Source organism: Sinocyclocheilus anshuiensis, unplaced genomic scaffold (genome assembly GCF_001515605.1).
Source record: "Sinocyclocheilus anshuiensis isolate Anshui unplaced genomic scaffold, SAMN03320099.WGS_v1.1 scaffold758, whole genome shotgun sequence".
Taxonomy (NCBI): Eukaryota; Metazoa; Chordata; class Actinopteri; order Cypriniformes; family Cyprinidae; genus Sinocyclocheilus; species Sinocyclocheilus anshuiensis.
The window spans coordinates 513,958-541,765 of NW_015548126.1; the positions used below are offsets into that span (position 1 = coordinate 513,958).

The 27,808-nt window shown below is 39.5% G+C and overlaps 1 protein-coding gene across 1 annotated transcript; it reads left to right on the plus strand.

The window, feature by feature from the left end:
• On the plus strand, positions 1-27,808 carry fcgbp (Fc gamma binding protein). Its single transcript, XM_016507695.1, is given in 22 exon segments — positions 1-49; positions 378-1,613; positions 1,844-2,187; positions 2,766-3,330; positions 3,411-3,829; positions 4,740-4,919; positions 5,018-5,588; positions 11,338-11,603; positions 13,078-13,416; positions 13,531-14,113; positions 15,163-15,362; positions 15,472-15,613; positions 15,721-16,049; positions 17,238-17,814; positions 17,899-18,500; positions 19,911-20,475; positions 20,990-21,585; positions 24,932-25,493; positions 26,387-26,589; positions 26,751-27,131; positions 27,253-27,539; positions 27,644-27,808. Coding segments are annotated over 22 exon segments (9,003 nt in total). The 3' UTR covers positions 27,651-27,808.

A 27,808-nucleotide genomic window follows, 5' to 3' on the forward strand; every position in this document is an offset into this window, starting at 1 on the left:
ATGGGAGCGAAACTTTTACCAGTTTGTTTTGTGATATTTCTGTTTTGGGGTAAGGCTTTTTATCTTTTGGATTATTATTTTATGAAACTACATTTTTTATATAAAAATAGATGTTATTTAAACTAATTTATTGAGCTAAATTAATTAATTATTTTATAATTATTAATTAAATTATTCAAATTATGAATGTATTCATTATGAAAATTAATCATTAGAAATTATTATTTAAAAAGATTAAATCATTATTATTATTTTACAAGTTAAATTATAAAGATTGGATGCACTGCCATGTAATGCCAACTTTTTTCCAAACAAGATTTTTGTTGTTGTTGTTGTTGCATTAATTCTCTCAGTCTTTCTCTCTTGACCTCTTAAAGATGGTGGCCAGGCTCGATCTGCAGGACGAGAGTTTGCCACCGCGTTCATGCAGAACTATGTATCTCCTTTTGACCTGCCGCTCTTTCAGCTTTACATTACCTCTCTGAATTCTAATTGCCTGGTGAAGGTCAGTGTGCCCAGTCTCAATTTTAACCAGGAGGTGCAACTGACTGCAGGTCAGGGCTTCACTGTGACCCTCCCCAAAACAATTGAGCTGTCTGGCACTAGGAGGTCCCGCAAAACTGTCTTCATTCAGGCATCTGATTACATAGCGGTTTCCTCGCTAAACTCAAAGCAGTTCACAGCGGATACGTCCCTGGTCTACCCCATGAGCGAATGGGGTACTGAATATTTTGTGTTCACCCCCACCAACTCCCCTCCATCCATGCTGAAGGAGTTTGTGCTTGTCAACGGTAAAGAGCGGAACTCAGTGGAAGTGTTCCTTCGAGCGGCGGTCCGGTTCGAAGGGCGCTTGTACGGTGTCGGCAGTAAACTAGTTGTGGTGATGGATCCTTTTGAAAATGCACAAATTCAAAGCCAAGGAGATCTTACGGGAACACGCATATCTTCACAACTTCCCGTCGCCGTGTACTCGGGTCACATGTGCACGTGGCGCTTTTCTAAGTGCAATCACGTTTATGAGCAACTGCTGCCAGTGCAAAGCTGGGGAACTCACTTCCTGGTGGCTCCATTTAGCATTCAGAGCCAGTTTGACAGCATCTATATCCAAGTGTCACAGACAACGAATATAACCCTTCAATTTGGCCATACTACATTAACTGGTGTTCTTCAGCGTGGGCTCATCCAAGAGCACAAAATCCAGTTTCCAAATGGTCTCAACATCGTTGCTGACAATGAAATCCAGGTGTTTTTTCTGTTTAATGGTGTGCGAACATCCCGTGGTGTCCTATATGACCCGTTTCTTATGAATCTTCTGCCCAATGACCGGTTTTGTTCTTCGTACGCGCTTGATGGGATAGCTGGCTTTGACAACCGAGCCCTTCTGATTGTTCCTACCAAAGAACAAGCAGGGATTCGTTTTGATAGCTTGCCTTTACTTGGAAACCTTCAGTGGAGGGTCATCAAAAACAGCGAGTACTCTTGGACTGAGCTGGTTTACCAACCTGGGGCAGGTGGGCACAAATTAACCCATCCAAGTGCTTCTTTTGGGGTCTATAGAGTGGGACTACAGCAAGTGAATGGGTACGGAGCCCCAGCTGCATGCATTGATCCAGGTTTGTCAATTAAACATTCTTCCTTCTGTTTTAAAACATTTATGTTGATACAACCAGTTTGAAGATAAGAAAATCTCTAGTATAATCCAATAATGCATTTTTAAATGAGTAAGACATTAGTCTTAATTACAGTGGAAGAATTAAATGTTCAGATTTTGGTAATATCTTAATTGACTCTATTTATGTTTATGCTGCTTAAATGTAATGTATATCTTCTTCATTTGTAATAGAATTGCCAGCACCTCGCTCTTGCTTCAACATCATCTGTAGTGAGGATGAGGAGTGCCAGATGATGGATTCCTTCCCCATCTGTGTGAAGAAACCATTTGGAATCTGTTGGGCAATGGGTGACCCTCACTACAGCACATTTGACCAGCGTTATTTTGACTTCATGGGCACTTGCAATTATGTTGTCACCAGGAACTGCCAGCAATATGATAGTCTTCCTGCTTTTGAGGTCCTGGCTAAAAATGAAAACCGTGGTGACATTAGTGTCTCCTATGTGGCACGTGTAACTGTGAATATTGGGGATATCACCATCAGCGTTGAAAGTTCTGAGCCTGGAAAAGTCAGGGTAAACCTTTTTTTATTTTTTTCCAAAAAGAAAAAGTATTAGTAATTGCATTGGATTTAGTTCATTTTAATACTAAACATTTTAGAAACCTCATTCAAAACCTGCTGCAATATTGAAAGCATTATCTCACGTGAGAATACAATATAATAAAAAGATAATAGCTTTATATTAAGCACTTTCTTATAATAAATTATCAGTATTTTTGTCTTATTTTTAGTAAAGATATCTAAACATCTTTATAATGATCAGTTTACTCAAGAATCAGAAACGCATAACAGACCAAGAGTTGTTCTCAGAAGCTATAACTTAAAGTTTATTTCTTACCCATTAAAAATAGTGTAGATCACCATAGATAAAAATCAATGAGGTTTATGCTTAAAACAAGAAAAAGAAATGTATTGTTATTATAATATAATGTTATAATAAAGTATTATTATTCAATCTTTTAAATAAATAAAAGGGGCTTTTGAAATGGGAATTTGAAAAATAAAAAAATGTAACTAAATCAAGATAAAAAAATATTTAGTAAGAAGCTATTTTGCCATTTAATATGCATTATTATGTTTTGATTTGTGCAGATTGACCAGAGTTTGTGGAGCCTTCCTGTGGTTCTTGATGATGTTGGGGTGTCCATGTTCCAGTCCGGCAGCTTCATCACCATCCTGTTTTCTTTTGGGCTGAGTGTGCAATATGACTGGAACCACTATCTCATTGTCTCCCTGCCCACTGCCTTCATGAACAAAGTATGTGGGCTCTGTGGAAATTTCAATGGTGATCCCAATGATGATTTCACCATGCCTTCGAGCACCCTTGCTCCCAGTGCGACAACGTTTGGCCAGAGTTGGAAAGTTCACAATTTAACATTGGATGAGGGCTGTAGAGATGATGGTGGGGGACATGGATGTGATGCTGAAGCACAGAGGCAATGGCTGGGTGAAAAATACTGTGGACTCCTAATGATGGCTCCATTCAGTCAGTGTCATTCTGTTATTGACCCAAGTATTTACATTCAGAACTGCATGTATGATGTCTGTATGACAGATGGGCACAGAAACTACTTATGTAAGGTCTTAGAGGTCTATGCAAGTGTATGTCAACGTGTTGGGATACAGCTAACCAACTGGAGAGAATCAGCCAATTGTTGTGAGTAATAGCATTTGCAAAGCATACTTGACTTGATATTGTTTTGCAATATGTCTTAATGTCTTTGTATGTGTCTTCAGCTTACAAATGCCCAGAGAACAGCCATTATGAATTTTGTGGTAGCGCATGCCCTTTGACCTGCATGGGCCTCGGGTCTCCTGTGAACTGCACTTTACCCTGTGTCGAAACATGCGCTTGTGATCCTGGTTTTGTTCTGAGTGGATCTGAATGTGTACCTTCAACCCAATGTGGCTGTTCCTACAATGGACACTACGTTCCTGCTGGAGAGGCTTTCTGGGCAGATGATGCTTGTCAGCGACTTTGTCATTGCTCCATGGAGGGTGGACATCTGGAATGCCAAGACAAAGGCTGTGGGGAAGGAGAGCACTGCCAGGTGGAGAATGGCATTAGGGACTGTTATCCTGTCTCCCAAAGCACCTGCATGGCACTGGGTGACCCCCACTACTACACCTTTGACGGGAATTATTTTGACTTCCAGGTACTAGATGCACTCGAGAACTGTGCAATTTTTTTCTACATTACATGTTTCATGCTGTATATAACAATCAAAAATGGAGGGGAAAAAATCAGAAAATATGAAAAATCATTGGAATTTTCCCCCATTTTTTCACATGGATAAAATAGTAAATAATGTGGAAAATAGGCCATTTTTATGCCTTTCATTTCATGGTTTAATATTTTTTCTTAGTTTCTTTTAAACCCACATGTAACCACAGATCAGCCATTTATTTTCTGCTTCTGAGTATTTAATGCATGATCAAAGTGTCCTGGAAAGACAAAATAACCTTAGCATGTAGTGTCAACTTTGGAAATTTGGGGTTGCATTAATATGTTTTTTTTAATGGTTGTAAAGTAGGCAAAATCAAAAAAAAAGGAAATGTTGCTATTGTTAAGTAAAGCTATTAAAATGGCTTGTTAATTGAAGCTAAAATATAAATTTTAGATTGAAAACTATATAAATAGCAAAAACTTAAATAAGAAATATTGCTTTGCCAACTAACTGAAATAAAATAAGTTGAAGGGCTGATTTCTAAAAAGAAACTGAAATATAATTTAACACTAAATAAACTAGTTTAAAGCTCAAATAAAACTAATAAAAATGACAAAAGCGTATAACAAAAATTATTAAAGTATAAGCTAAATTTAAACTGAAAATATACAAATAAAAGCTAATAGTATATATTCAAAATATTAATGCATACTATACTGTACTATACTACCTGTATACCATACTAACACTGGTAGAAAATATTTTTATATTATCTATTTATTTTATTTTTTTTAATCACCTTTCCTTAGTAGGAGTGTAGGCATAAAAGTCTTTTATGTTTTTGGTTAAATAGCTTTTGTGGAACATAATAGTATTATTACTTATATTCTCCCTTCAGGGCAACTGTGTGTATCAGTTGGTTGGAGTTTGCGCCTCAGATCCTGGATTGGTGCCGTTTGATGTGCTGGTGCAAAATGAGTTTCGGGGAAGCAGAGCGGTGTTGTTCACTAAATTACTGGAGATCAGAGTGTATAATATCACCATTGTTATCGATAGAGAATACAGCGGTGCTGTTACCGTAAGTTGCATGTTTTAAACCTTTGGCAAGCTTGGTGATGTTACAGTAAGTCATTCAATGAGAAATTGTAAAAAAGCAAAGTTGGCTTTCTTTTTTAGGTCAATGGTGAGCTGTTCAACCTTCCTCTTCATCTTATTGAAGGTCAGATTTCTGTTTTCAGAAGTGGCTGGTCTGCTGTCGTTCAAACCTCTTTTGGTCTCAGGGTCACGTTTGATTGGAACAGCTTTGCAACCGTCACTGTTCCAAGCACCTACATGGGTGCCATCTGTGGCCTCTGTGGGAACTACAATGGAAATCCAGAAGATGATCTGACAGTCAGAGGAACAGCATTACCTGCTTCAGGACCGATGGAGTTCGGTGCCAGCTGGAGTGTAGCCGAGATCCCAGACTGTGTTCATGGCTGCACAGACAGTTGTCAGGATTGCGACCCGACCAGAAGGAGTCTTTATGAGACGTCTGATTTCTGTGGACTCCTGCGTGACCCACAAGGGCCTTTCAGGGACTGTCAAACCATTCTAAACCCTGCTCCATTTTTTGAGGATTGTATTTACGACATCTGTTTGTATAATGGAAGGAGAGATATACTATGCCAGGCAATAACGGCATATGTATCTGCCTGTCAGGCGATAGGAAGGACCATCAGCCCCTGGAGAACTGCAGAATTCTGTGGTGAGAGAAACCCGGGGTCATTGTATCTAGACCTTTTTGAGAAACCGTATACATGGTAATGTTGTGTTCATACACAAGAGATTTTGTAGGTATAGTGATAGACTTTCTAGCGCAGACACTGCAGTTCCAGTTCCATTCATGTCAACAAAGGCCTTAAGAAATGTAAAGCAGAGCACAAAAACAAAGATGCTAAGGATAGAAGGGTGTGTTAGTACACTCAGCATAAGGGTATTCAGTTCAAAATCAAACTTGACATGTAATCTAGCCCATGTGGTTTTTTTTACTTTTTGATGCCACGGACTCCCAAATATGAGGATCTTCCTGCAAGTCTCTTATTTCTGAAAATATAAAGGCACCTATATATTTTCCTAAATGAAGTCCAGTTTATACTGTGAAAATGTGTATAATATTTAAGTATATCCTTATGATTTTTTATGTGCATGGTTATTATTACTATTTTTTTTGTCACTTCTACATATTTGTTAGAAGGTTTTTGGTAACACTTTATTTTGATGGTCCCTTTTTGAGCATTCTGTTGACTATAAGTAACTTTGCACCTACATGTCAACTAACTCATTAGAGTATTATTTGATGGCTGCTTAATATCTGCTAACTCTTTATTGTGATGGTGTCCCAACAGACATTCTACTGACTATAAGTACGTCAACTTATTCTAACCCTAAACCTACCAGTCTACTAATACTCTACTAACACTCTAATGAGAGGTAATAGATATGTAGGTGCAATATTACTTATAGTCAACAGAATGTGTTAAAGGGACCATCAAAATAAAGTGAAACCAGGTTTTTTCCCCCTTTTTTAATTCTAATTTCTTAATTTTTGACAGTGAGAATACACTATTTTTATCAGTGAGAATATATTACTTACACATTTGTTATTGTTGTTTTTTTTGTTTGTTTTTTTTTTAGTATGGAAAAATTATTTTTCTTTGAACTTTTCTGCACCACCTTGTGGACTTTTTGGGGTCCCTGGACGTCAGTTTGAAAAACCCTGATCTTTCCCATAAATAAGAACAAGAATTCATAGTCAGAGTGGCATTTCTACTATTATTTAACAAATTAAAGCGACAGTTCACTCAAAAAATGAAAATTCTGTCATTAATTACTCACCCTCATGTCGTTCCAAACCCGTAAGACCTTCGTTCATCTTCAGAACACAAATGAAGATATTTTTGCTGAAATCCGATAGCTTTCTGTCCCTGCATAGACAGCAACACAACTGACCCGTTCAAGGCCCAGAAAGGTAGTAAGGACATCGTTAAAATAGTCCACGTGACATCAGTGGTTCAACCATAATTTTATGAAGCTACGAGAATACTTTTTGTGTGCAAAGAAAACAAAAATAATTATTTTAATGGACTATTTTAAAGATGTCCTTACTACCTCTCTGGGTCTTGAACGTGGCAGATCCTGTTTTCTTTTGGGCTGAGTGTGCAATATGACTGGAACCACTATCTCATTGTCTCCCTGCCCACTGCCTTCATGAACAAAGTATGTGGGCTCTGTGGAAATTTCAATGGTGATCCCAATGATGATTTCACCATGCCTTCGAGCACCCTTGCTCCCAGTGCGACAACGTTTGGCCAGAGTTGGAAAGTTCACAATTTAACATTGGATGAGGGCTGTAGAGATGATGGTGGGGGACATGGATGTGATGCTGAAGCACAGAGGCAATGGCTGGGTGAAAAATACTGTGGACTCCTAATGATGGCTCCATTCAGTCAGTGTCATTCTGTTATTGACCCAAGTATTTACATTCAGAACTGCATGTATGATGTCTGTATGACAGATGGGCACAGAAACTACTTATGTAAGGTCTTAGAGGTCTATGCAAGTGTATGTCAACGTGTTGGGATACAGCTAACCAACTGGAGAGAATCAGCCAATTGTTGTGAGTAATAGCATTTGCAAAGCATACTTGACTTGATATTGTTTTGCAATATGTCTTAATGTCTTTGTATGTGTCTTCAGCTTACAAATGCCCAGAGAACAGCCATTATGAATTTTGTGGTAGCGCATGCCCTTTGACCTGCATGGGCCTCGGGTCTCCTGTGAACTGCACTTTACCCTGTGTCGAAACATGCGCTTGTGATCCTGGTTTTGTTCTGAGTGGATCTGAATGTGTACCTTCAACCCAATGTGGCTGTTCCTACAATGGACACTACGTTCCTGCTGGAGAGGCTTTCTGGGCAGATGATGCTTGTCAGCGACTTTGTCATTGCTCCATGGAGGGTGGACATCTGGAATGCCAAGACAAAGGCTGTGGGGAAGGAGAGCACTGCCAGGTGGAGAATGGCATTAGGGACTGTTATCCTGTCTCCCAAAGCACCTGCATGGCACTGGGTGACCCCCACTACTACACCTTTGACGGGAATTATTTTGACTTCCAGGTACTAGATGCACTCGAGAACTGTGCAATTTTTTTCTACATTACATGTTTCATGCTGTATATAACAATCAAAAATGGAGGGGGAAAAATCAGAAAATATGAAAAATCATTGGAATTTTCCCCCATTTTTTCACATGGATAAAATAGTAAATAATGTGGAAAATAGGCCATTTTTATGCCTTTCATTTCATGGTTTAATATTTTTTCTTAGTTTCTTTTAAACCCACATGTAACCACAGATCAGCCATTTATTTTCTGCTTCTGAGTATTTAATGCATGATCAAAGTGTCCTGGAAAGACAAAATAACCTTAGCATGTAGTGTCAACTTTGGAAATTTGGGGTTGCATTAATATGTTTTTTTTAATGGTTGTAAAGTAGGCAAAATCAAAAAAAAAGGAAATGTTGCTATTGTTAAGTAAAGCTATTAAAATGGCTTGTTAATTGAAGCTAAAATATAAATTTTAGATTGAAAACTATATAAATAGCAAAAACTTAAATAAGAAATATTGCTTTGCCAACTAACTGAAATAAAATAAGTTGAAGGGCTGATTTCTAAAAAGAAACTGAAATATAATTTAACACTAAATAAACTAGTTTAAAGCTCAAATAAAACTAATAAAAATGACAAAAGCGTATAACAAAAATTATTAAAGTATAAGCTAAATTTAAACTGAAAATATACAAATAAAAGCTAATAGTATATATTCAAAATATTAATGCATACTATACTGTACTATACTACCTGTATACCATACTAACACTGGTAGAAAATATTTTTATATTATCTATTTATTTTATTTTTTTTAATCACCTTTCCTTAGTAGGAGTGTAGGCATAAAAGTCTTTTATGTTTTTGGTTAAATAGCTTTTGTGGAACATAATAGTATTATTACTTATATTCTCCCTTCAGGGCAACTGTGTGTATCAGTTGGTTGGAGTTTGCGCCTCAGATCCTGGATTGGTGCCGTTTGATGTGCTGGTGCAAAATGAGTTTCGGGGAAGCAGAGCGGTGTTGTTCACTAAATTACTGGAGATCAGAGTGTATAATATCACCATTGTTATCGATAGAGAATACAGCGGTGCTGTTACCGTAAGTTGCATGTTTTAAACCTTTGGCAAGCTTGGTGATGTTACAGTAAGTCATTCAATGAGAAATTGTAAAAAAGCAAAGTTGGCTTTCTTTTTTAGGTCAATGGTGAGCTGTTCAACCTTCCTCTTCATCTTATTGAAGGTCAGATTTCTGTTTTCAGAAGTGGCTGGTCTGCTGTCGTTCAAACCTCTTTTGGTCTCAGGGTCACGTTTGATTGGAACAGCTTTGCAACCGTCACTGTTCCAAGCACCTACATGGGTGCCATCTGTGGCCTCTGTGGGAACTACAATGGAAATCCAGAAGATGATCTGACAGTCAGAGGAACAGCATTACCTGCTTCAGGACCGATGGAGTTCGGTGCCAGCTGGAGTGTAGCCGAGATCCCAGACTGTGTTCATGGCTGCACAGACAGTTGTCAGGATTGCGACCCGACCAGAAGGAGTCTTTATGAGACGTCTGATTTCTGTGGACTCCTGCGTGACCCACAAGGGCCTTTCAGGGACTGTCAAACCATTCTAAACCCTGCTCCATTTTTTGAGGATTGTATTTACGACATCTGTTTGTATAATGGAAGGAGAGATATACTATGCCAGGCAATAACGGCATATGTATCTGCCTGTCAGGCGATAGGAAGGACCATCAGCCCCTGGAGAACTGCAGAATTCTGTGGTGAGAGAAACCCGGGGTCATTGTATCTAGACCTTTTTGAGAAACCGTATACATGGTAATGTTGTGTTCATACACAAGAGATTTTGTAGGTATAGTGATAGACTTTCTAGCGCAGACACTGCAGTTCCAGTTCCATTCATGTCAACAAAGGCCTTAAGAAATGTAAAGCAGAGCACAAAAACAAAGATGCTAAGGATAGAAGGGTGTGTTAGTACACTCAGCATAAGGGTATTCAGTTCAAAATCAAACTTGACATGTAATCTAGCCCATGTGGTTTTTTTTACTTTTTGATGCCACGGACTCCCAAATATGAGGATCTTCCTGCAAGTCTCTTATTTCTGAAAATATAAAGGCACCTATATATTTTCCTAAATGAAGTCCAGTTTATACTGTGAAAATGTGTATAATATTTAAGTATATCCTTATGATTTTTTATGTGCATGGTTATTATTACTATTTTTTTTGTCACTTCTACATATTTGTTAGAAGGTTTTTGGTAACACTTTATTTTGATGGTCCCTTTTTGAGCATTCTGTTGACTATAAGTAACTTTGCACCTACATGTCAACTAACTCATTAGAGTATTATTTGATGGCTGCTTAATATCTGCTAACTCTTTATTGTGATGGTGTCCCAACAGACATTCTACTGACTATAAGTACGTCAACTTATTCTAACCCTAAACCTACCAGTCTACTAATACTCTACTAACACTCTAATGAGAGGTAATAGATATGTAGGTGCAATATTACTTATAGTCAACAGAATGTGTTAAAGGGACCATCAAAATAAAGTGAAACCAGGTTTTTTCCCCCTTTTTTAATTCTAATTTCTTAATTTTTGACAGTGAGAATACACTATTTTTATCAGTGAGAATATATTACTTACACATTTGTTATTGTTGTTTTTTTTGTTTGTTTTTTTTTTAGTATGGAAAAATTATTTTTCTTTGAACTTTTCTGCACCACCTTGTGGACTTTTTGGGGTCCCTGGACGTCAGTTTGAAAAACCCTGATCTTTCCCATAAATAAGAACAAGAATTCATAGTCAGAGTGGCATTTCTACTATTATTTAACAAATTAAAGCGACAGTTCACTCAAAAAATGAAAATTCTGTCATTAATTACTCACCCTCATGTCGTTCCAAACCCGTAAGACCTTCGTTCATCTTCAGAACACAAATGAAGATATTTTTGCTGAAATCCGATAGCTTTCTGTCCCTGCATAGACAGCAACACAACTGACCCGTTCAAGGCCCAGAAAGGTAGTAAGGACATCGTTAAAATAGTCCACGTGACATCAGTGGTTCAACCATAATTTTATGAAGCTACGAGAATACTTTTTGTGTGCAAAGAAAACAAAAATAATTATTTTAATGGACTATTTTAAAGATGTCCTTACTACCTCTCTGGGTCTTGAACGTGGCAGCTGCGTTGCTGGCTATGCAGGGTCAGAAAGTTTTTCATTTTTGAGTGAACTATCCCTTTAATTGATATATTTATTTCTATTTTATCTACTTTTATTTATTTTTTTATTATATATAATCAGAACTTAACCAATCACCTGTCTTTGTTTTGTCAGGTGTTCAGTTTCCTGTCCACAGCCACTATGAGCTCTGCGGTTCTAGTTGTGAAGTCACCTGTCACAGTTTGACTCCTCCCGCTGGCTGTCGTAGCCCCTGTATGGAGGGCTGTGTGTGTGACCCAGGCTACATCAGGAGTGGGGAACACTGCGTTCCCCTCTCTCAGTGTGGGTGTCTCTATGGCAATCACTACTACTTGCTTTACCAACAGTTCTATCCTGGCAATAACTGTGAGGAGGTGTGCACATGTTTACCGGACGGCCAGGTATGATGACAGTGAGGATATACTACTGTTTTAGCATTAGTGACTGAATTTCATTTTTTATATGGTTATACAGTACCTATTATATTAAAGGTGTTGTATGTGTTTTATTTTTTATTTTTTGTTTTTTTGACTATACTAAAGCACAAAATACCATAATATACCTGCAGATATTTAGAAAACACGCTAAGTTCACATACTACAGCAAGTTATTCTATTTTGTAATGTATGTTATGTGTCGTTTTTGTTTTGGTCAGTGTGATTCCGCCCACTGCCAATTTACCCAATAATATTTCAACCCCTCGTGTTGCCAGTTGGTGTAAGACTCAGCGTATTGCAGCCATCAAATCCTGCAATCCAGCTGGGTCCAGAGATCGCATATTCTACCCGAACTAAAAGCCTCAGCATCCATCTAAAAAGCTCTATGACCTTGGGCATATTAAAACGTGAATAAATCAACTCAACAACTTGTTGCCTTCCATTGTCAGTTGCAGTGTTGGGGAAAGTTACTTTTAAAAGTAATGCATTACAATATTGCATTTCTCCCTAAAAAAGTAACTCAGATATTTTCTTGTAAATTAAAAAAGTTATTTTTAATTTTTAATTTTTGTTGCGTGTCCTCAATCTGGCAACCTGCGTAAGCATCAAGTCTGATCAATATTTTGAATTTAGACTGCAGTACCCATTTCAACCACTAGCTGTCAATATTACATACTGCACTTTTAAAGCAATATAAAATACATGAAAAATACATTTTTCATTGATCTTTTGAAATAATAAGACTTCAATCTCCCTCTCCAGTTTATAAAGAGTTTGGAATTAAGATTAATCAAACCTAAATTGTAAATAATCAGAGCAACTTGGACCAATGACATACAGTACATGGGGTTTTCTTTAATAGCTTTATTTTTCTGCTAATATTGTCCAGTGGTGTAAATATAATGTAACTCTGTGGAGTTTTTTTCTTAAATGAAATAATTTTTTCTCAAATTATTTATTGGTTATTTTAATTCTGTAGTGGAAATGATGGTTATATAAGTTACGTTTTTGTAATAAAATGGTCAGCTCTTTTGTCTTGCAAAGGCTATTTTCATAGCTGGAATTTTTGTATATTCTAAATACTAAATTAAAAGATTTTTACACTTTTTGTCAAGTTATAAAAATTTTTTAATGTGATACATGACAATCACATTTTATATCAATCCTTTTTATTAGCACAGATTTAAAGTATAAAACAATAAATTGTATGCATACAAAATATGCACCAGTCCTTAATAAGACATTTAGCATAGCACTTTTTTCAACAGTTTTTTTTTCCATCATTTCTTGTTAGTTGTTTTCTCTTTAGAGCTACGTGACATGAGCTGTTTTGCCTGTAGCAGAACCTGCTGCATTTGCATTTCAGATTCTTTCTTTAAAACCACACTACAAATCTTGCCCCATACAAAACAGTAATACAATGCTTTTCTTTCCACAGGTGGTCTGTAATAAGTCGTCTTGTGGCCCTTATGAGAGCTGCGAGTTGGTGGACGGCGTTCGCAGATGCCGACCAATTCTGCAGGCTATTTGTGAAGCTTCTGGAGACCCACACTATGTGTCCTTGGATGGGTTGCGCTTTGATTTCCAGGGAACCTGTACCTACATTCTGTCCCAATCCTGTGGCCTGGAACAAACCAACCTGACCCCTTTCTCCATCCAGGTGGAGAATGAGAGATGGTGGCCCAATAAACATCACAAAGTCTCTGTTACCAAGCAAGTGGCCTTAACGGTCTACGGCAGCACCATCATCTTAAGACAAAACAAGCCCCAGATCTTGGTAAGTGTTGGTTTGTCTGCATTTGTTCTTCAGTGAAACTCTCATAATGTGATTTTGAGTTCCTTTAACACATTAAACTAACTGTAAGTATCTAATATGACACCATTCCCACAGGTCAATGGGGTTCTGGCTAATCTCCCATACAGTTCAAACAGTTTAAATGGTTCCTTGGTTCAGGCCTATAAAGATGGTAGTTATATAATCATCGAGACCAGCTTTGGTCTCCGTGTAACCTATGGCCTGTTTTACTACGTCGCTGTTACCATCCCTGGCAACTACCGCAACAAGACCTGCGGACTCTGTGGCAACTTTGACGGAGTCCCTTCAAATGACTTCAGCCTCCCAGACGGCAATGTTACACAGGACATGAATGTGTTCGGGAGAGCCTGGAAAGTGGACGTCCCTGGAGCCGTGTGTGAGGACGGATGTGAAGGCGACACGTGTCTGGACTGTGATCCTCAACTGAAAGCCATCTTTGAGAAGCCTCCCTACTGCGGAGTTCTGGTTGACCCTAATGGGCCGTTTGCCACCTGTCATGCTGTGCTGAACCCTTCAGCTTATCTGAACGACTGTGTCTTTGATACATGTGCATCTGACGGCAACAACAGCGTGGTTTGCGCTAGTGTGGAAAGATATGCTTTTAGTTGTCGCGCAGCCGGAGTCGTAATTCAAAGATGGAGGACGGACTCTTTCTGCCGTAAGTTTGTTCTTCTGGAGAAGTTTTTTTCTTAATTTTTATGATTCCTTATTTTATATTAAATAAATATCACAGCAAAACAAAGGGATTATATCCCATACAGCTTAAAAAATTACCAAAATATATTTGAAACAATATAATTGACTGAAATGCACTACTGTTAAAAAATTTGGAGTTGGTAAGAATTAATTTTATTCAGCAACGATCCATTAAACTGATCAAAAGTGAGAGTAAAGACATTTATATTGTTACAAGAAATTATATTCAAAAATGCTGTTCTTTTGAACCTTCTATTCATCAAACAATCCTAAAAAAAAAAATCCTTGTTTCCACAAAGCTATTAAGCAGCACAACTGTTTTCAATGTTGGTAATGATAACAAAAGTTTCTTGAGCAGTAAATTCAAAATTAAAAATGAATAAAAATAATAAACATTAGATGGCTATTTACATTGAAATAATTCTTCACAATATTACAGTTTTTACTGTATTTTTTATCAAATAAATTAAATAAAAAATGTAATTAAAAAGTCAGAAAAATCTCAGGCTAGATACGCAGTCAAGACATTCTTGCTGAAATGAATGTTAACATATACTTTGAACAATATTTTTACATTTTTATTTTCAGTATATACAAAAAATATCTAAAATATTCCTGGAAATATATTCAAAATATAAAAACATCATATAAAAATAATATTTCAGAATTCTTTCAATTTTTATTTACTTTTTTATAAATATTGATTATAAATTCATTTATAAGCTTATATATTTGGTACTATTTAATTAAGCAAAACAGACAATATTGACAATATTGTGTATAAAATGTAAACTTGTTTACTGAACTATTGTATAAAATCAATATCACATTTGCAATCATGCAGATTATTTGGGGAAAAAACAGCATTCCTGCTTGTGTGCTATTGCTAAACTATATCAAAAGATTTAAATGTAAGATATCAATGCAACAACGGTGTGGAGAGAGATTCTGTTTTATTATACGTTTTCTCCTCCAATCATTGTAATTTTTGTCTTTGTCGCTGTATTCCAGCAATGTCGTGTCCAGCTCACAGTCATTATGAGCTGTGCGCAGACGTGTGCTCTGCTGCCTGTCCTGGTTTAACTACGATAGTCCAGTGTCCTAAAACCTGCACAGAGGGCTGCGCTTGTGACAATGGTTATCTGTTTGATGGCCAGCAGTGCGTTGAACACCAGCGGTGTGGCTGCTATCAGCAGGGACGCACATATAAGGTGAAGCTTTGAGTGTATTGTGGTGATGTTGTGCACGTATTAGCTATAAATGTCTTGCTGGCATTCTTTCCTTTTCTTGTCTTGTTTGTGAATAAGTTTGTGTTTTCAGGCTGGAGAGGAGGTTTACCTGGACCAGTGTGAGCAGAAGTGTCTGTGTGATCCAGGAAAAGGACTTACTTGTGAAAAAGCCAACTGTCCTAACGGCACACAGTGTTTACTTAGAGAGGGAATGTGGGGCTGCTTTTACCCAGGTTGAGATATACAAAAAACAGGAATATTGCAACAAATGGAACAACATCTGTAATTTTTTTATTACATGGCAGATTTTTTGGTTTCTTCTCGTTGCTTCTGTCTACAGATCCATGTTATTACCACCATTGTCCAGAGAAAGAGACATGCCGCTCTGAACATGGCAATGCCGTGTGTATGCACCTATACAACAAGACATGCTGGGCATGGGGTGATCCGCACTACCACACCTTTGATGGCTACAAGTATGACTTCCAGGGCACCTGTAAATACATCTTGTCTAGGACCTGTGGGAATCTGTACGGTCTGGAGCCCTTCTCTGTAACCCAGAGCAATGAAAACCGTGGCAACCCTGATGTGTCTTATGTGCGGGAGGTGGAAGTTACTGTATATGGCAGCACTTTTACTATGGTGAAACACCATACAGGACAGATCATGGTAATGAGTCACTGCATGTTTTTACCAGTAGACTCACTCAGGGTCATCTTCACTGTCACAGTATGATTTTTAATTCATTCGAGTTCTAATTCATTCAAGTTCTTGTGCATATTTTAAAAGTAAGAATATTTTTGTTTCATTCCAGTGTTTTGATTTGCTTTTCTGAGTGCTTTTTAACTATTCTGTTTAACACATTTACAGTATGATTTAAATATTTATTTAAGGGGTCATGAACTGCCTTTTTTATTATTTTGTCCTGTTCTCTGAGGTCTTCTTATAATGTTATCAAGATTTTTTACATCAAAAAACAGTAATAGGCTATTTTCTGTCCTGTTTTAACCCCCCTCATCAGAACGCTCTGTTTGAAGGCATGGTGGATTGTAAACTCGGAAGTAAACGCCCACTGCTGCAGTATGATTGGCTAATAGCTGTGTATGTTTGACAGCCTACATCCTTCGTAGATGGACGCTGCTGTGATTTAGGTCAAAAACGCATGAGTACTCGGTACATATCAAACGATCTGTAAGAACAGATACAAGGCAATAATGAAAACAGTTACTCACACTTGTGTGGTGTAACATTACTGTCGGATCCATTAGCATCGTCTTTTAGTTTCAATCTTTCTGAAAACCCTGCGTCAAATTGTGCCTTGTGTGTAAACGAATCCGCAGTAATGCAATGCAAAGATTGTTTTAACACAACTTGGCACTGCACAGCATCTTGTTGTATTTGGAGCCATCTTTATCGTTTGGTTTCTGCTTAGACATGCGTTTGCCTCTTTCGTTATTTACACTACGTGTGTGAATCGGTGGGCGGAGCTAAACAGGCAGTGATGTAGTAGCAAGCATTGATCTTCTTCTGCGGAGGTGGTGTTTAGCCACACTATTACATCATAGAGTGGTACATTCCGCAAGCTGTCGTTTTGGCAGACTGGCTTCAATATACGGTAATCTGTTTTTAGACCAACAGGAAAGTTTTGAGTTCTGAAACTTACAGGATGTTTTTAATAGTACAATGTCAAAACATCATTGGAATTTTGGTTTCTCAGTTCATGAGAGATATTAGAATATTTTCCCCACAATAATAAAAACATTGGTAATCATGAATATAAAATTAGACCCTAAAGTAAAGTGTTACCAAAATGTATTTACATTAAAAAGCACTATCATTCTGTGTTTCTTCTGTCAGGTGGATGGTTTGTGATTTTATCTTCCTTTTGATCATCATGACGGCCGTGTGAAGGTGAGACAGAGTGGCTATGCTGCTCTGCTGGAAACTGACTTTGGTCTGCTCGTCTCTTTCATCTGGGGCTGGAGGGTTGATCTGCATCTGCCCAGTAGTTACTATGGAGTTGTGTGTGGCCTGTGTGGAAATTTCAACAGTAATGGTGGAGATGAGCTGAGAGACCCTGCTGGAAACCTTCTGCCAAGTCTGTACCAGTGGGCAAAGAGCTGGAGAGCAGAAGACAGTGTCACATCAGTGTGTCATGATGGCTGTGAGACCGACTGCCCTGTTTGTCCTCCTGACCAACATGCCCTCTACGAAACAGACGCTTTCTGTGGTGTCCTGACATCTATAGGCCAGAATGTGTTTAGTGCATGTCATGCTAAAGTGAACCCACAGGCGTTCCAGCAAAGCTGCGTGTACGATCTGTGCTTCAATAACGGAGACCAAAAACTTCTCTGTCAGGCTCTGGAGACATACGTCCATCAGTGTCGTCAAGAGGGTGTCATCATTACAAATTGGAGAGAAAGATTTAATTGCTGTAAGCTTGCTTATACTCTCATAGAGCACATGTTTGTATGCTTAACTTTAACCACGGACCTCTTGTCTTCTTGTTCTTCAACAGCTATGAGTTGCCCGCCCAACAGTCATTATGAGGCCTGTGCGTCTCCGTGTCCAGCAACGTGTCCATACCCAAATCAGCAGCCAAAGTGCAGTGATACCTGTGTGGAAGCCTGTGAGTGTGACAGTGGATTTGTCCTCAGCGCTGGCGCTTGTGTGCCCACCAATAAATGTGGCTGCTTCTACGAAGGTGCCTACTACCAACAAGGCCAAACTTTCTGGGCCGATGAGCAGTGTCATCAGCTTTGTGTGTGTGATCGTAACTTAAGTGCTGTGGTGTGTCGTAATTCTTCCTGTGCTGTCCGTGACAGCTGCACAATTGTTAATGGAAGTCGCAGCTGCCAGCCAGTGAGTCGCCCCGCCGTATGTACAGGCTCAGTAGACCCACATTACCGCACATTCGACGGATTCCATTTTGACTTCCAGGGCACGTGTGTGTATCAGTTAGCAGCCCTGTGCATTGACAATACGAGTCTTGTACCTTTTAATGTGACAGTTAAGAATGATCATCGTTGGAGCAATGCAGTGAGCTTCACTCACACTGTCAATGTAACTGTGAGTGGATTCACCATCACATTGACCAGGGAACATCCGAATCGATTACTGGTGAGTACAGTCACACAATATACACTAATAGGGTTGAGGACCATTCTTGTTCAGATTCAGTTCTATTTGAAGAAATATATCTTTATAAAAAACTCAATGATGTTTGGTTCCATTAAGAATTTATACCCTGGTCGGTGCCGTTAGCCTTGTGGGCAGCGCATCAACATGCAGCGCTGTTGCGCTATGGGAATCCCGACTTGAGGACCTTTCCTGCCCCTATCTCTCTCCCACTTCATTTCCTGTCCGTTCTGATCTGTCCGGTCATAATAAAGGCAAAAATGCCAAAAATAAATAATAAGTCACACCCTGGCATTCAGAGAATTTTAACAGGGAATACCATGATTCTGTTTTTTGTTTTTTTTCTCCCCGAACCACTGTTAATTATTTCATTTGTTGCACTAATGAATAAACCAAAAATGACCGAAACCAAATGACCCTGAGTTAGTTCTTTTAGTGAATCAAATCCATAATCAACGAACTGTGTAGTCCTATTCCCAAAGAAACAACTGAGTTGGTTCTTTTTAGTGAATCAAATTGTTACAGAATAACCAGTGTAGTCTGATTCCCAAACCAATGACTTTGAGGTGGTCCTTTTAGTAAATCCAATCCAAACGGAAAAACCAGTGTAGTCCGATTCCCAAAGAAACAACTGAGTTGGTTCTTTTTAGTGAATCAGATCTACACAGAATGACCTACAGTATATAGTGAAATTATCAAACAAATGACTCTGATCCGTTCCTTTTTAATTAATCAAATCCATACAGAACAACCAGTATAATCCGCTTTCCAGACAAATGTTTCTGATCTGATTCTTTTTACTGAATCAGATTCATACAACGTAAACAAAATGGTTTGATTCCTGAAACAGAGGCTTCCATGAGTCTATTATTTTTAGTGAATCAACATCATTGGTTGTGTGACCAATGTAGACCATATAATTCCCTAATGTATGACTCTTCTGAGTCTTTTTTAGTACAACTTTGCATTTAAGTTGCATTTAACAAAAATTATTGTAAGACTACTATTATTTAAAGATACAATTTATGGGTTTTGTCAGTAGTATTTTATACAAATTATGAAATATTTTACCACATTTTTGTGTGTTGAGCATTTTGCTAAAATATTAAAGGCCAGTTATTGGATTGCATCAAGGTGGAAAGTCATTAAAGCATCTGTGTAAATAAAATTAAAGCAATTAAATGGCTTTTTTCCCCTAAATATTCAATTCATGGGAAAAAAATAATAATAATGGATTAATGGAACTTTTAAAGTATCGGAGTCTGAATTAGAATTGGAACCGAAATTGTTCAGTTCCTTGTGATTCCCAGGTCTACACACGATTTAAACAGTTTCAACTAAATGAGCACTTTGTAATAGTAACCAAATGTGTTACTATTCATTTCTCTTTAGTTTGGTGGCCAGCTAGCAGAACTTCCCTTTTGGATTCAAGATGTACTTATAGTTTTACGCAGCGGCAACTTTGCTTTGGTGAAGACAAACTTTGGTCTCCAGGTGACCTTTGACTGGTCCAATGTGGTGAGCGTCACTTTGCCTAGCAATTACAGTGGTGCGGTATGCGGACTTTGTGGAAACTTCAACGGTGTTGTTCAGGATGACTTTACAATGCACAATGGTATGATGGCACCCAATGCCAGTAGTCTGGGACAGAGCTGGCAGGTTGCTGCAGCACCTGGCTGTTCCTCAGTCGGTTGCCTTGGTGCTGGATGCTCAACCTGCAATGCGACCCAGAGAGAGAACGCCCAGCGCTATTGTGAGATCATCACAAACCGGACAGGGCCTTTCAGAGAATGTCATAAGCAGATCGATCCTGGATCTTACCTAGAGGATTGCATATTCGACACGTGCCACTTCCAAGGACATCAGGTTGTGTTGTGTGACGCAGTGGCAGCCTACGCATCCACATGTCAGAGTCAAAATATCACGGTTCACCCGTGGAGAAATGCCACTTTCTGCCGTAAGTAACTAACTGATTTTTTTTTAAGATTATGAAACTTAATATGTGAGCTTGATAAAAGTAAATGAAAAATTAAACTGTTTCAAAAACTGAGCTCAAATCAGTGTTACTCTTGTAAATTACTGCCAAACATGTTCATTAACAATTTTTTATCTTGTCGACTAACAAAAATGTTATTTCAAGAGCTTAGGCTTTGGGTGTTTGTTTTTTGTCAAATGTTAAATTAATGTCGGTGCCGAGAGCCATGTGGGCAGCTCGCCGGCATATAGTGCCATTGCACTTTAGGTGTCCAAAGTTCGAGTCCTGGCTCGTGGTCCTTTCCTGATCCCATCTCCCTCTCTCTTTCCCTCTTTAATTTATATATTATCTTATTAAATACAAAAATAAACCTTGGTTTAATATTGCATTTATTTGTTAATTAAAATGTTATTTACTCAAATTAAATGCTAATTTATTAAATTTAGTCAAGTCAAATTCATTTTATTTTACACTCTCTCCGATCTGTCTATTACAGCTCCATCCTGCCCTCCAAACAGCCACTACAATCCCTGTGCTCCAGGCTGTACAGAGACCTGTGTCAACATCTCTGCGCACAACTGCAGCAGACCCTGTGCTGAGGCCTGCCAGTGTGATCAGGGTTACATCCTGAGCGGCCAAACCTGTGTGCCACAAGCAGAATGTGGCTGCTTCAATCGAGGACACTATTACAACAAACACCAGATGTTTTACGTCCATAAGCAGTGCATGGAGCGCTGCATGTGTGGAGAAAATGGAACCGTTTCCTGCCAGGCATCAAGTTGTAGTCCAGGGGAAGCTTGCAGAGTGGTAGATGGAGTTTTAGGATGCCACCCTGTCAGTCATGGAAGATGTGTGGCCACTGGTGACCCTCACTACACTTCTTTTGATGGCAAGAGGTTTGATTTTCAAGGCGCATGTGTTTATACGCTCGCTAAGGTATGTGATCGAGCTGGAGGACGGTTGGTGAATTTTTCTGTGGACACACAGAATGAGCAGGTTAGAAACACAAGGGTTTCTGTCATCAAGAATTTGACTGTGACAGTCTACAACCTGACAATTAGCATCAGACGAGGTGAACGCTCAAGAGTCATCGTAAGTCTTCATCTAGTTTCGCCTTTTTTTTTTTTTTTTAAAAAATTAATGTTTTTATTTAGCAAGAATGCATTGAAATTGAAAAAAATTGACAGTAAAGTATAATGTTGTTATGAAAGGTTTCCATTTCAGATAAATGCTATTCCTGAAAACAAAATGTATTACAGTTTACACAAAAATATTAAACTGTTTAAACTGTTTTCAACATTGATAATATAAGAAATGTTTCTTATATAGCGTAGAAAAAATGTCTCGGTTATGTATGGTAACCCTCGTTCCCTGATGGAGGGAATGGAGACGTTGTGTCGAGTGTACGACACTAGGGGTCGCTCTTGGGAGCCCAAACACCTCTGACATCTTTGAGAAAAGGCCAATGAAATTGGGTGTGCAGAATTTGCATAGCTAGCCACGCCCCGGACATCCGGGTATAAATAGGCCAGCATGGCATCTGCTCACTTGTTCTGAGGAGTCGAGAAGCATCTCAACCCACTCAGACGCAATTCGGAGTTGTGGCATGAAGGACACAACGTCTCCGTTCTCTCCATCAGGGGATGAGGGTTACCATACGTAACCGAGACGTTCCCTTTCTGTCATTCACTCCGACGTTGTGTTGAGTGTACGACACTAGGGGTCCCTATACTAAACTCCACAACTGCCGAACTGCGTCACACGTCCACGGGGACACAGATGTTGACAAGCCAACATGTCACAACCATATGCACCTCTCCTCCTCGTAACCTACCAACGCCCAAGACTTAAGACCTCACCCTACAACATCCGGGAGAGTCGCCATAGAGGCAGAGCTCCCCTCAGCCGGAGCCTTTTCCCATAGTAATACTCACCATAATATAACAGCTGAAAAGTCTCGGTAGTAACGTTGGGATAGTGACTATTCCCCCTAGGGAAAAAGGTACTACGGAGATCACATCCTACCCGATGGGGAGGTAACATGTGAAGATCCACCTATGGACTTCAGAGGATGTACCACATAGGGAAGGTACTGGGGTGGGCTCAGTGTAAGGGGAGATCTACCAAGACCCAGAACCTATCGACAGAATGTCTGTCTAGGGGAACACTGAGCCTCAGGGGCAATACAGTGGAGAATACACGCATGGGGCCTCAAGAGGAGCCACTACATGTGGAGCACTAACCCAATACAAGAGTTCACTCGAGGGAACCTACCTCGTAATGAGTCCTAATAGCAAGTTCCTCCGTCGAACTTCGCTAAGAAAAAGTGCTTATGTGATGGAAGGGTAGTCCAGAGTTCATGAAAGGAACCTGAGCTGGACTGAATAAGAGCATAATTACCCTGGGGGGAGTAGTGCTGGTAGCAAGCTCTACACCCTGCCAGTCTCCTGTGTGAAAGAACTGACGATCAGAACTCTAGAAGAAGCTGGTTTCATTCGTAGATTATAAAATCTAGCAAATGTATTAGGTGTAGCCCAACCTGCAGCTCTACAGATATCTGCTAGAGAGGCCGTGTTTGCCAGAGCTGCTGATGCAGCCATGCCCCTGGTAGAGTGAGCCCTCACTCCCAGTGGGCAAGGTAGGCCTCTGGCCTGATAGGCCATTAGGATCGCATCCACAATCCAGTGGGAGATCCTTTGTCTGGAGATAGCATTCCCCTTCTGCTGCCCTCCAAAGCAGATAAAGAGCTGTTCAGAAGGCAGTTCTTCCTCAGGGGAATTTGCCAGGGAGGAACTGATGCCATGAGCATGAGCTCCGAGAACCAAGTCCTGTTGGGCCAATAAGGGGCCACAGGCAGGAGCTGTTCTCCGTCTTCTCTGACTTTGCACAGTGTCTGTGCAATGAGGCTCACTGGGGCAAATGCATACTTGAGTAGGCCCCTGGGCCAGCTGTGAGCCAGTGCATCCTTGCCGAGGGGAGCCTCGGTCAGGGAGTACCACAACTGACAATGGGTCGATTCCGACGAAGCAAACAGGTCCACCTGTGCCTGGTCGAACCGACTCCAAATCAGCTGAACCATTTGGGGGTGAAGCCTCCCCTGAGCAAGACCAAGCAAAGAGATCCACTACACGATTGAGGTTGCCCGGGATATAAGTGGTATGCAGAGACCTGAGTCTGTGCTGGCTCCAAAGTAAGAGATGGCGGGCGAGTTGTGACATGCGATGGGAGCGAACACCACCCTGGTGGTTGATGCATGCAACCGTCGCTGTGTTGTCCGTCCGGACCAGCACGTGCTTGCCTTGGATCAAGTGTCGAAACCTCCTCAAGGCCAAAAGCACTGTCAACAACTCCAGGCAATTGATATGCCAATGCAGCCAAGGGCAGACCCTGATGCTGCATGCCCGTTGCACGCGGTGCCCCAGCCTGTCTTGGAAGCATCGGTTGTAACAACAATGTGTCTGGACACCTGTTCTAAGGGCACTCCTGCCTGTAGAAAAGAGATGTCCTCCCAAGGGCTGAAGGTACGGCCACACAACGGTGTGATGTTCACACGGTGTGAGCCGTGAAAGCCATGCCCATCTCGGCACTCGGGTACGAAGCCAGTGCTGAAGTGGTCTCATATGCATCAGTCCCAGCAGCGTGACCGCGGCTGAGAAAGCCATATGCCCCAGGAGCCTCTGAAAGTTTTTGAGAGCAACCGCTGTTCTCTGCTTGAGAGCCCTCAAGCATTTCAGCACTGACTGAGCACGATCCTGAGAGAGGCGTGCAGTCATTGTAACCGAGTCCAATTCTACACAGAGAAAAAAGATACTCTGCACAGGGGAGAGTTTGCTCTTTTCCCAGTTGACCCGAAATCTCAATCGGGCTAGGTGGTCAAGGAACATGTACCTCTGTGCGCAAACCAATTCTCGCGAGTGAGCTAGGATTAGCCAGTCATCAAAGTAATTGAGAATTAAAATGCCCACTTCCCTGAGAGGGGCAAGGGCAGCCTCCGCGATCTTTGTAAAGACATGAGGAGACAGGGACAGTCCGAAGTGAAGAACTTTCTACTGATATGCCCATCCTTCGAAGGCAAACTGAAGAAACGGCCTGTGCCTTGGTAGGATTGAGACGTGAAAGTACGCATCCTTCAGGTCTATTGCCACAAACCAATCCTGATCTCTGACACATGTTAATATGTGCTTGAGGGTTAACGGAAGCTTGTGAAGGGCCCGGTTCAGAGTCCTCAAATCCAGGATTGGTCTGAGCCCCCCACTCTTCTTGGGTACAATGAAGTACGGGCTGTAAAACAAATAGCCAGTATGTATTAATTGAAAAATAGAGAAATAAAAATAAAGTATAAAGATGGTTCTCTATGTAAAGCTGGTTTGCACTTTTTTAAATTGTAATGAAAGAAAAAATTATTCTGAAATCATATTTGCTGTTGGTTCTTTAACAGGTGAATAATGAATTTGTCACCCTCCCTTCATCTTTTGGCACTCAAGTCACCATTAACCAGGTTGGATACAGTGTCAAAGTGCAAACCGACTTTGGCTTGAGAGTTCTGTATGACACCTATTACCACGTGGAAGTCCATGTACCCTCCAACTATCAAGGCCGCATGTGTGGCCTGTGTGGAAACTACAATGGCAAGAAAACAGATGACTTCTTGTTGCCCAATGGCACACAAAGCGCCAATGTCAGTGCATTCGGACAGGCATGGGCATTGCCAGCAACTGGTGTTCAGTGTGGAGATGAAAGTTCCCCGCAGCAGTGCGATCAAACCAAAGCCGAGAGATACCGTAGAGGTGATGCCTGTGGCATTATGGCAGCTGCCGCTGGTCCCTTCAATGCCTGTCATGATCAGGTGAATCCTGAGCAACATGTGGTTAACTGTGTATTTGACATGTGTGTTATGAATGGAGACAGAGCGATGCTGTGTGAAAATCTTCAGGCTTATGCCATCATCTGCCAGAAAGCCGGGATACAAATCATGCCATGGAGAAATAGTTCATTCTGCCGTAAGTTTGTAAATTTTAACCTGTTCTTCGCTTTATCATTGCCTTTAAGTTATGTATCATAATAATTTTGTTTCATATATATATATATATACACTGGCGCACAAAAGTTTGGAATAAATTTTAGGGTTTTAAATGATTTTGAAAAATCCAGTAGACAGTAATATTGTGAAATGGTATTACAATTTTAAATAACTTTCCTATTTGAATATATTTTGAAATGTAATTTATTCCTATGATGCAATGCTGAATTTTCAGCAGCCATTACTCCAGTGTCACATCATCATTCAGAAATAATTTTAAAATGCTGATTTGATGCGCAAGAAAAATATATTATCAATGTTTAAATCAGTTTTTGCTGTTTAATATTTTTGTGGAAACGGTATATTTTTAAAATTTTTTGATTTAATAGAAAGTGCATTAAACAGCATTCATTTGAAATATGTTTTTTATAAATATTATAAATGTCTTAACTTTAACTTTTGATCATTTTAATACATATTTGCTGAATAATTTTTAAATTATTCATAAAATTTAATAAATATAAAATAAATAATTAAATAAAGATAAATTCATATAAATATAAAATATACATATTTAATAAATAGTTTAATAAATATAAGAATAAAATGTCAAATATAAAAATAGCAAAAAAAAATAGAAAAGTTATTCTAAATTGGGATAATATTTCACAATATTACTTTTTTACTGTATTTTTAATCAAATAAATTCAGATTTGGTGAGCATGAGACTATCCATAACACAAAAAATGACCCCAAACTTTTGAATAGTAGTATATATATATAGTGTGTATTTTTTCGTAATATTTTTTAATGTAAATTACCTGATACACATTATTTTATGTTTTGTTTTTTGCATTTTCTTTTTTTTTTAAGCGGCAAACTGTCCAGCCAACAGTCATTATGCACAGTGCTCTAATAACTGTGCCAACACCTGTGCCAGCCTTAGTGGCTCCGTTAACAACTGCCCAGATATTTGCATGGAAGGCTGTCAGTGTGATGAAGGTTGGCTCTCAGATGGTGACATGTGTGTGCCTGTGGGAGACTGTGGATGTGTCCATAATGGCAAATACTTAAAGGTGAGATTTAATGCTTCTCATACATTAAGTATTAGGAGCTTCTCATCTACTTTTCAGAGCTGCTTTTCCTCAGATTTTTCTAAAATTATGATTAGAGCCATTAGAATCTTCTACAGTTTGCATTGCAAGAGTGCAATCTTTTCTCCACTCTTTCCACTTAGGTCGGTGAAGTCTTAGTAACTGACACCTGCGACAGGAAGTGTGTGTGTCGTGCCACTGGGTTGCTGGAGTGTGTGAAGAAAACCTGTTCCAGAGGAGAGATCTGTGAATTTCGGGATGGCCAACGAGATTGTTACACTGATCAAGGCCACTGTGTATTTGATGCCAATGACCAGTTGCGGTCCTTTGATGGTGTGAAGGGGGCAGTGGAGCGGCCGGGAGCCTATCAAATGGCTTTCTTGTGCAATCAAGAGTCTCCTGACTGGTTCCGTGTGGTGTTAGATGTACGTGCATGTGCCAGGAATGATTCTGGTCATGTGACAATGGTCCACATCTTCTTCCAGGACATGATCATTATGGTCAACAATCACAGGCACAGCTGGGTCAGTGGAAAAAAATGTTTGATACTATAGTGTTTTTTTCTATACATCAGCTACAGTCTTAAAATGTTTGATTTGACACAAAGAAACTGTTGAGAACACATTTCTCTCATTCTCTCAACAGGTGAATGGAAAGAAGGTCTCGTATCCCTTTATGCCTAAAGAGGGGGTGTTAGTCTCATACATAAATGAGGCCGTGGTCATTGAGAAGGTATCTATCATGAGACTGACTTACTCTGGCACTGGAGAGGTCGTGTTATCCGTAAGCACAGTCCTGACAGACCAAGTTTGTGGTGCCTGTGGCAACTTTAATGGTATCACTGCAGATGGTATGACAACTTCTGATGGGAGAAACTCCACTATGATGTCTGTAGTTGCATCATCCTGGCAGGCTGAAGACTTCTTTACATGGTAAAGCCATATAATTGTGCTGCCTTCATCATATGGCAAAACAAATGCTTCATTTTCTGTCAAATACTGGCTAACCTTTTACTTCTCATGTGCTTTTTTTACAGTGTGTAACAACTGAAAAAAAACTGGCAGGAAGGTTTGATTACCACAGAGATTTCTAATAGAGGAATTGTACATTTTATTTAATTGCACACTGGGGTTTAGAATGAGGCTTTGGTGTAAACTGAATGATTTCTACATATTCTGTATGCCATAGTATGATCTTAATA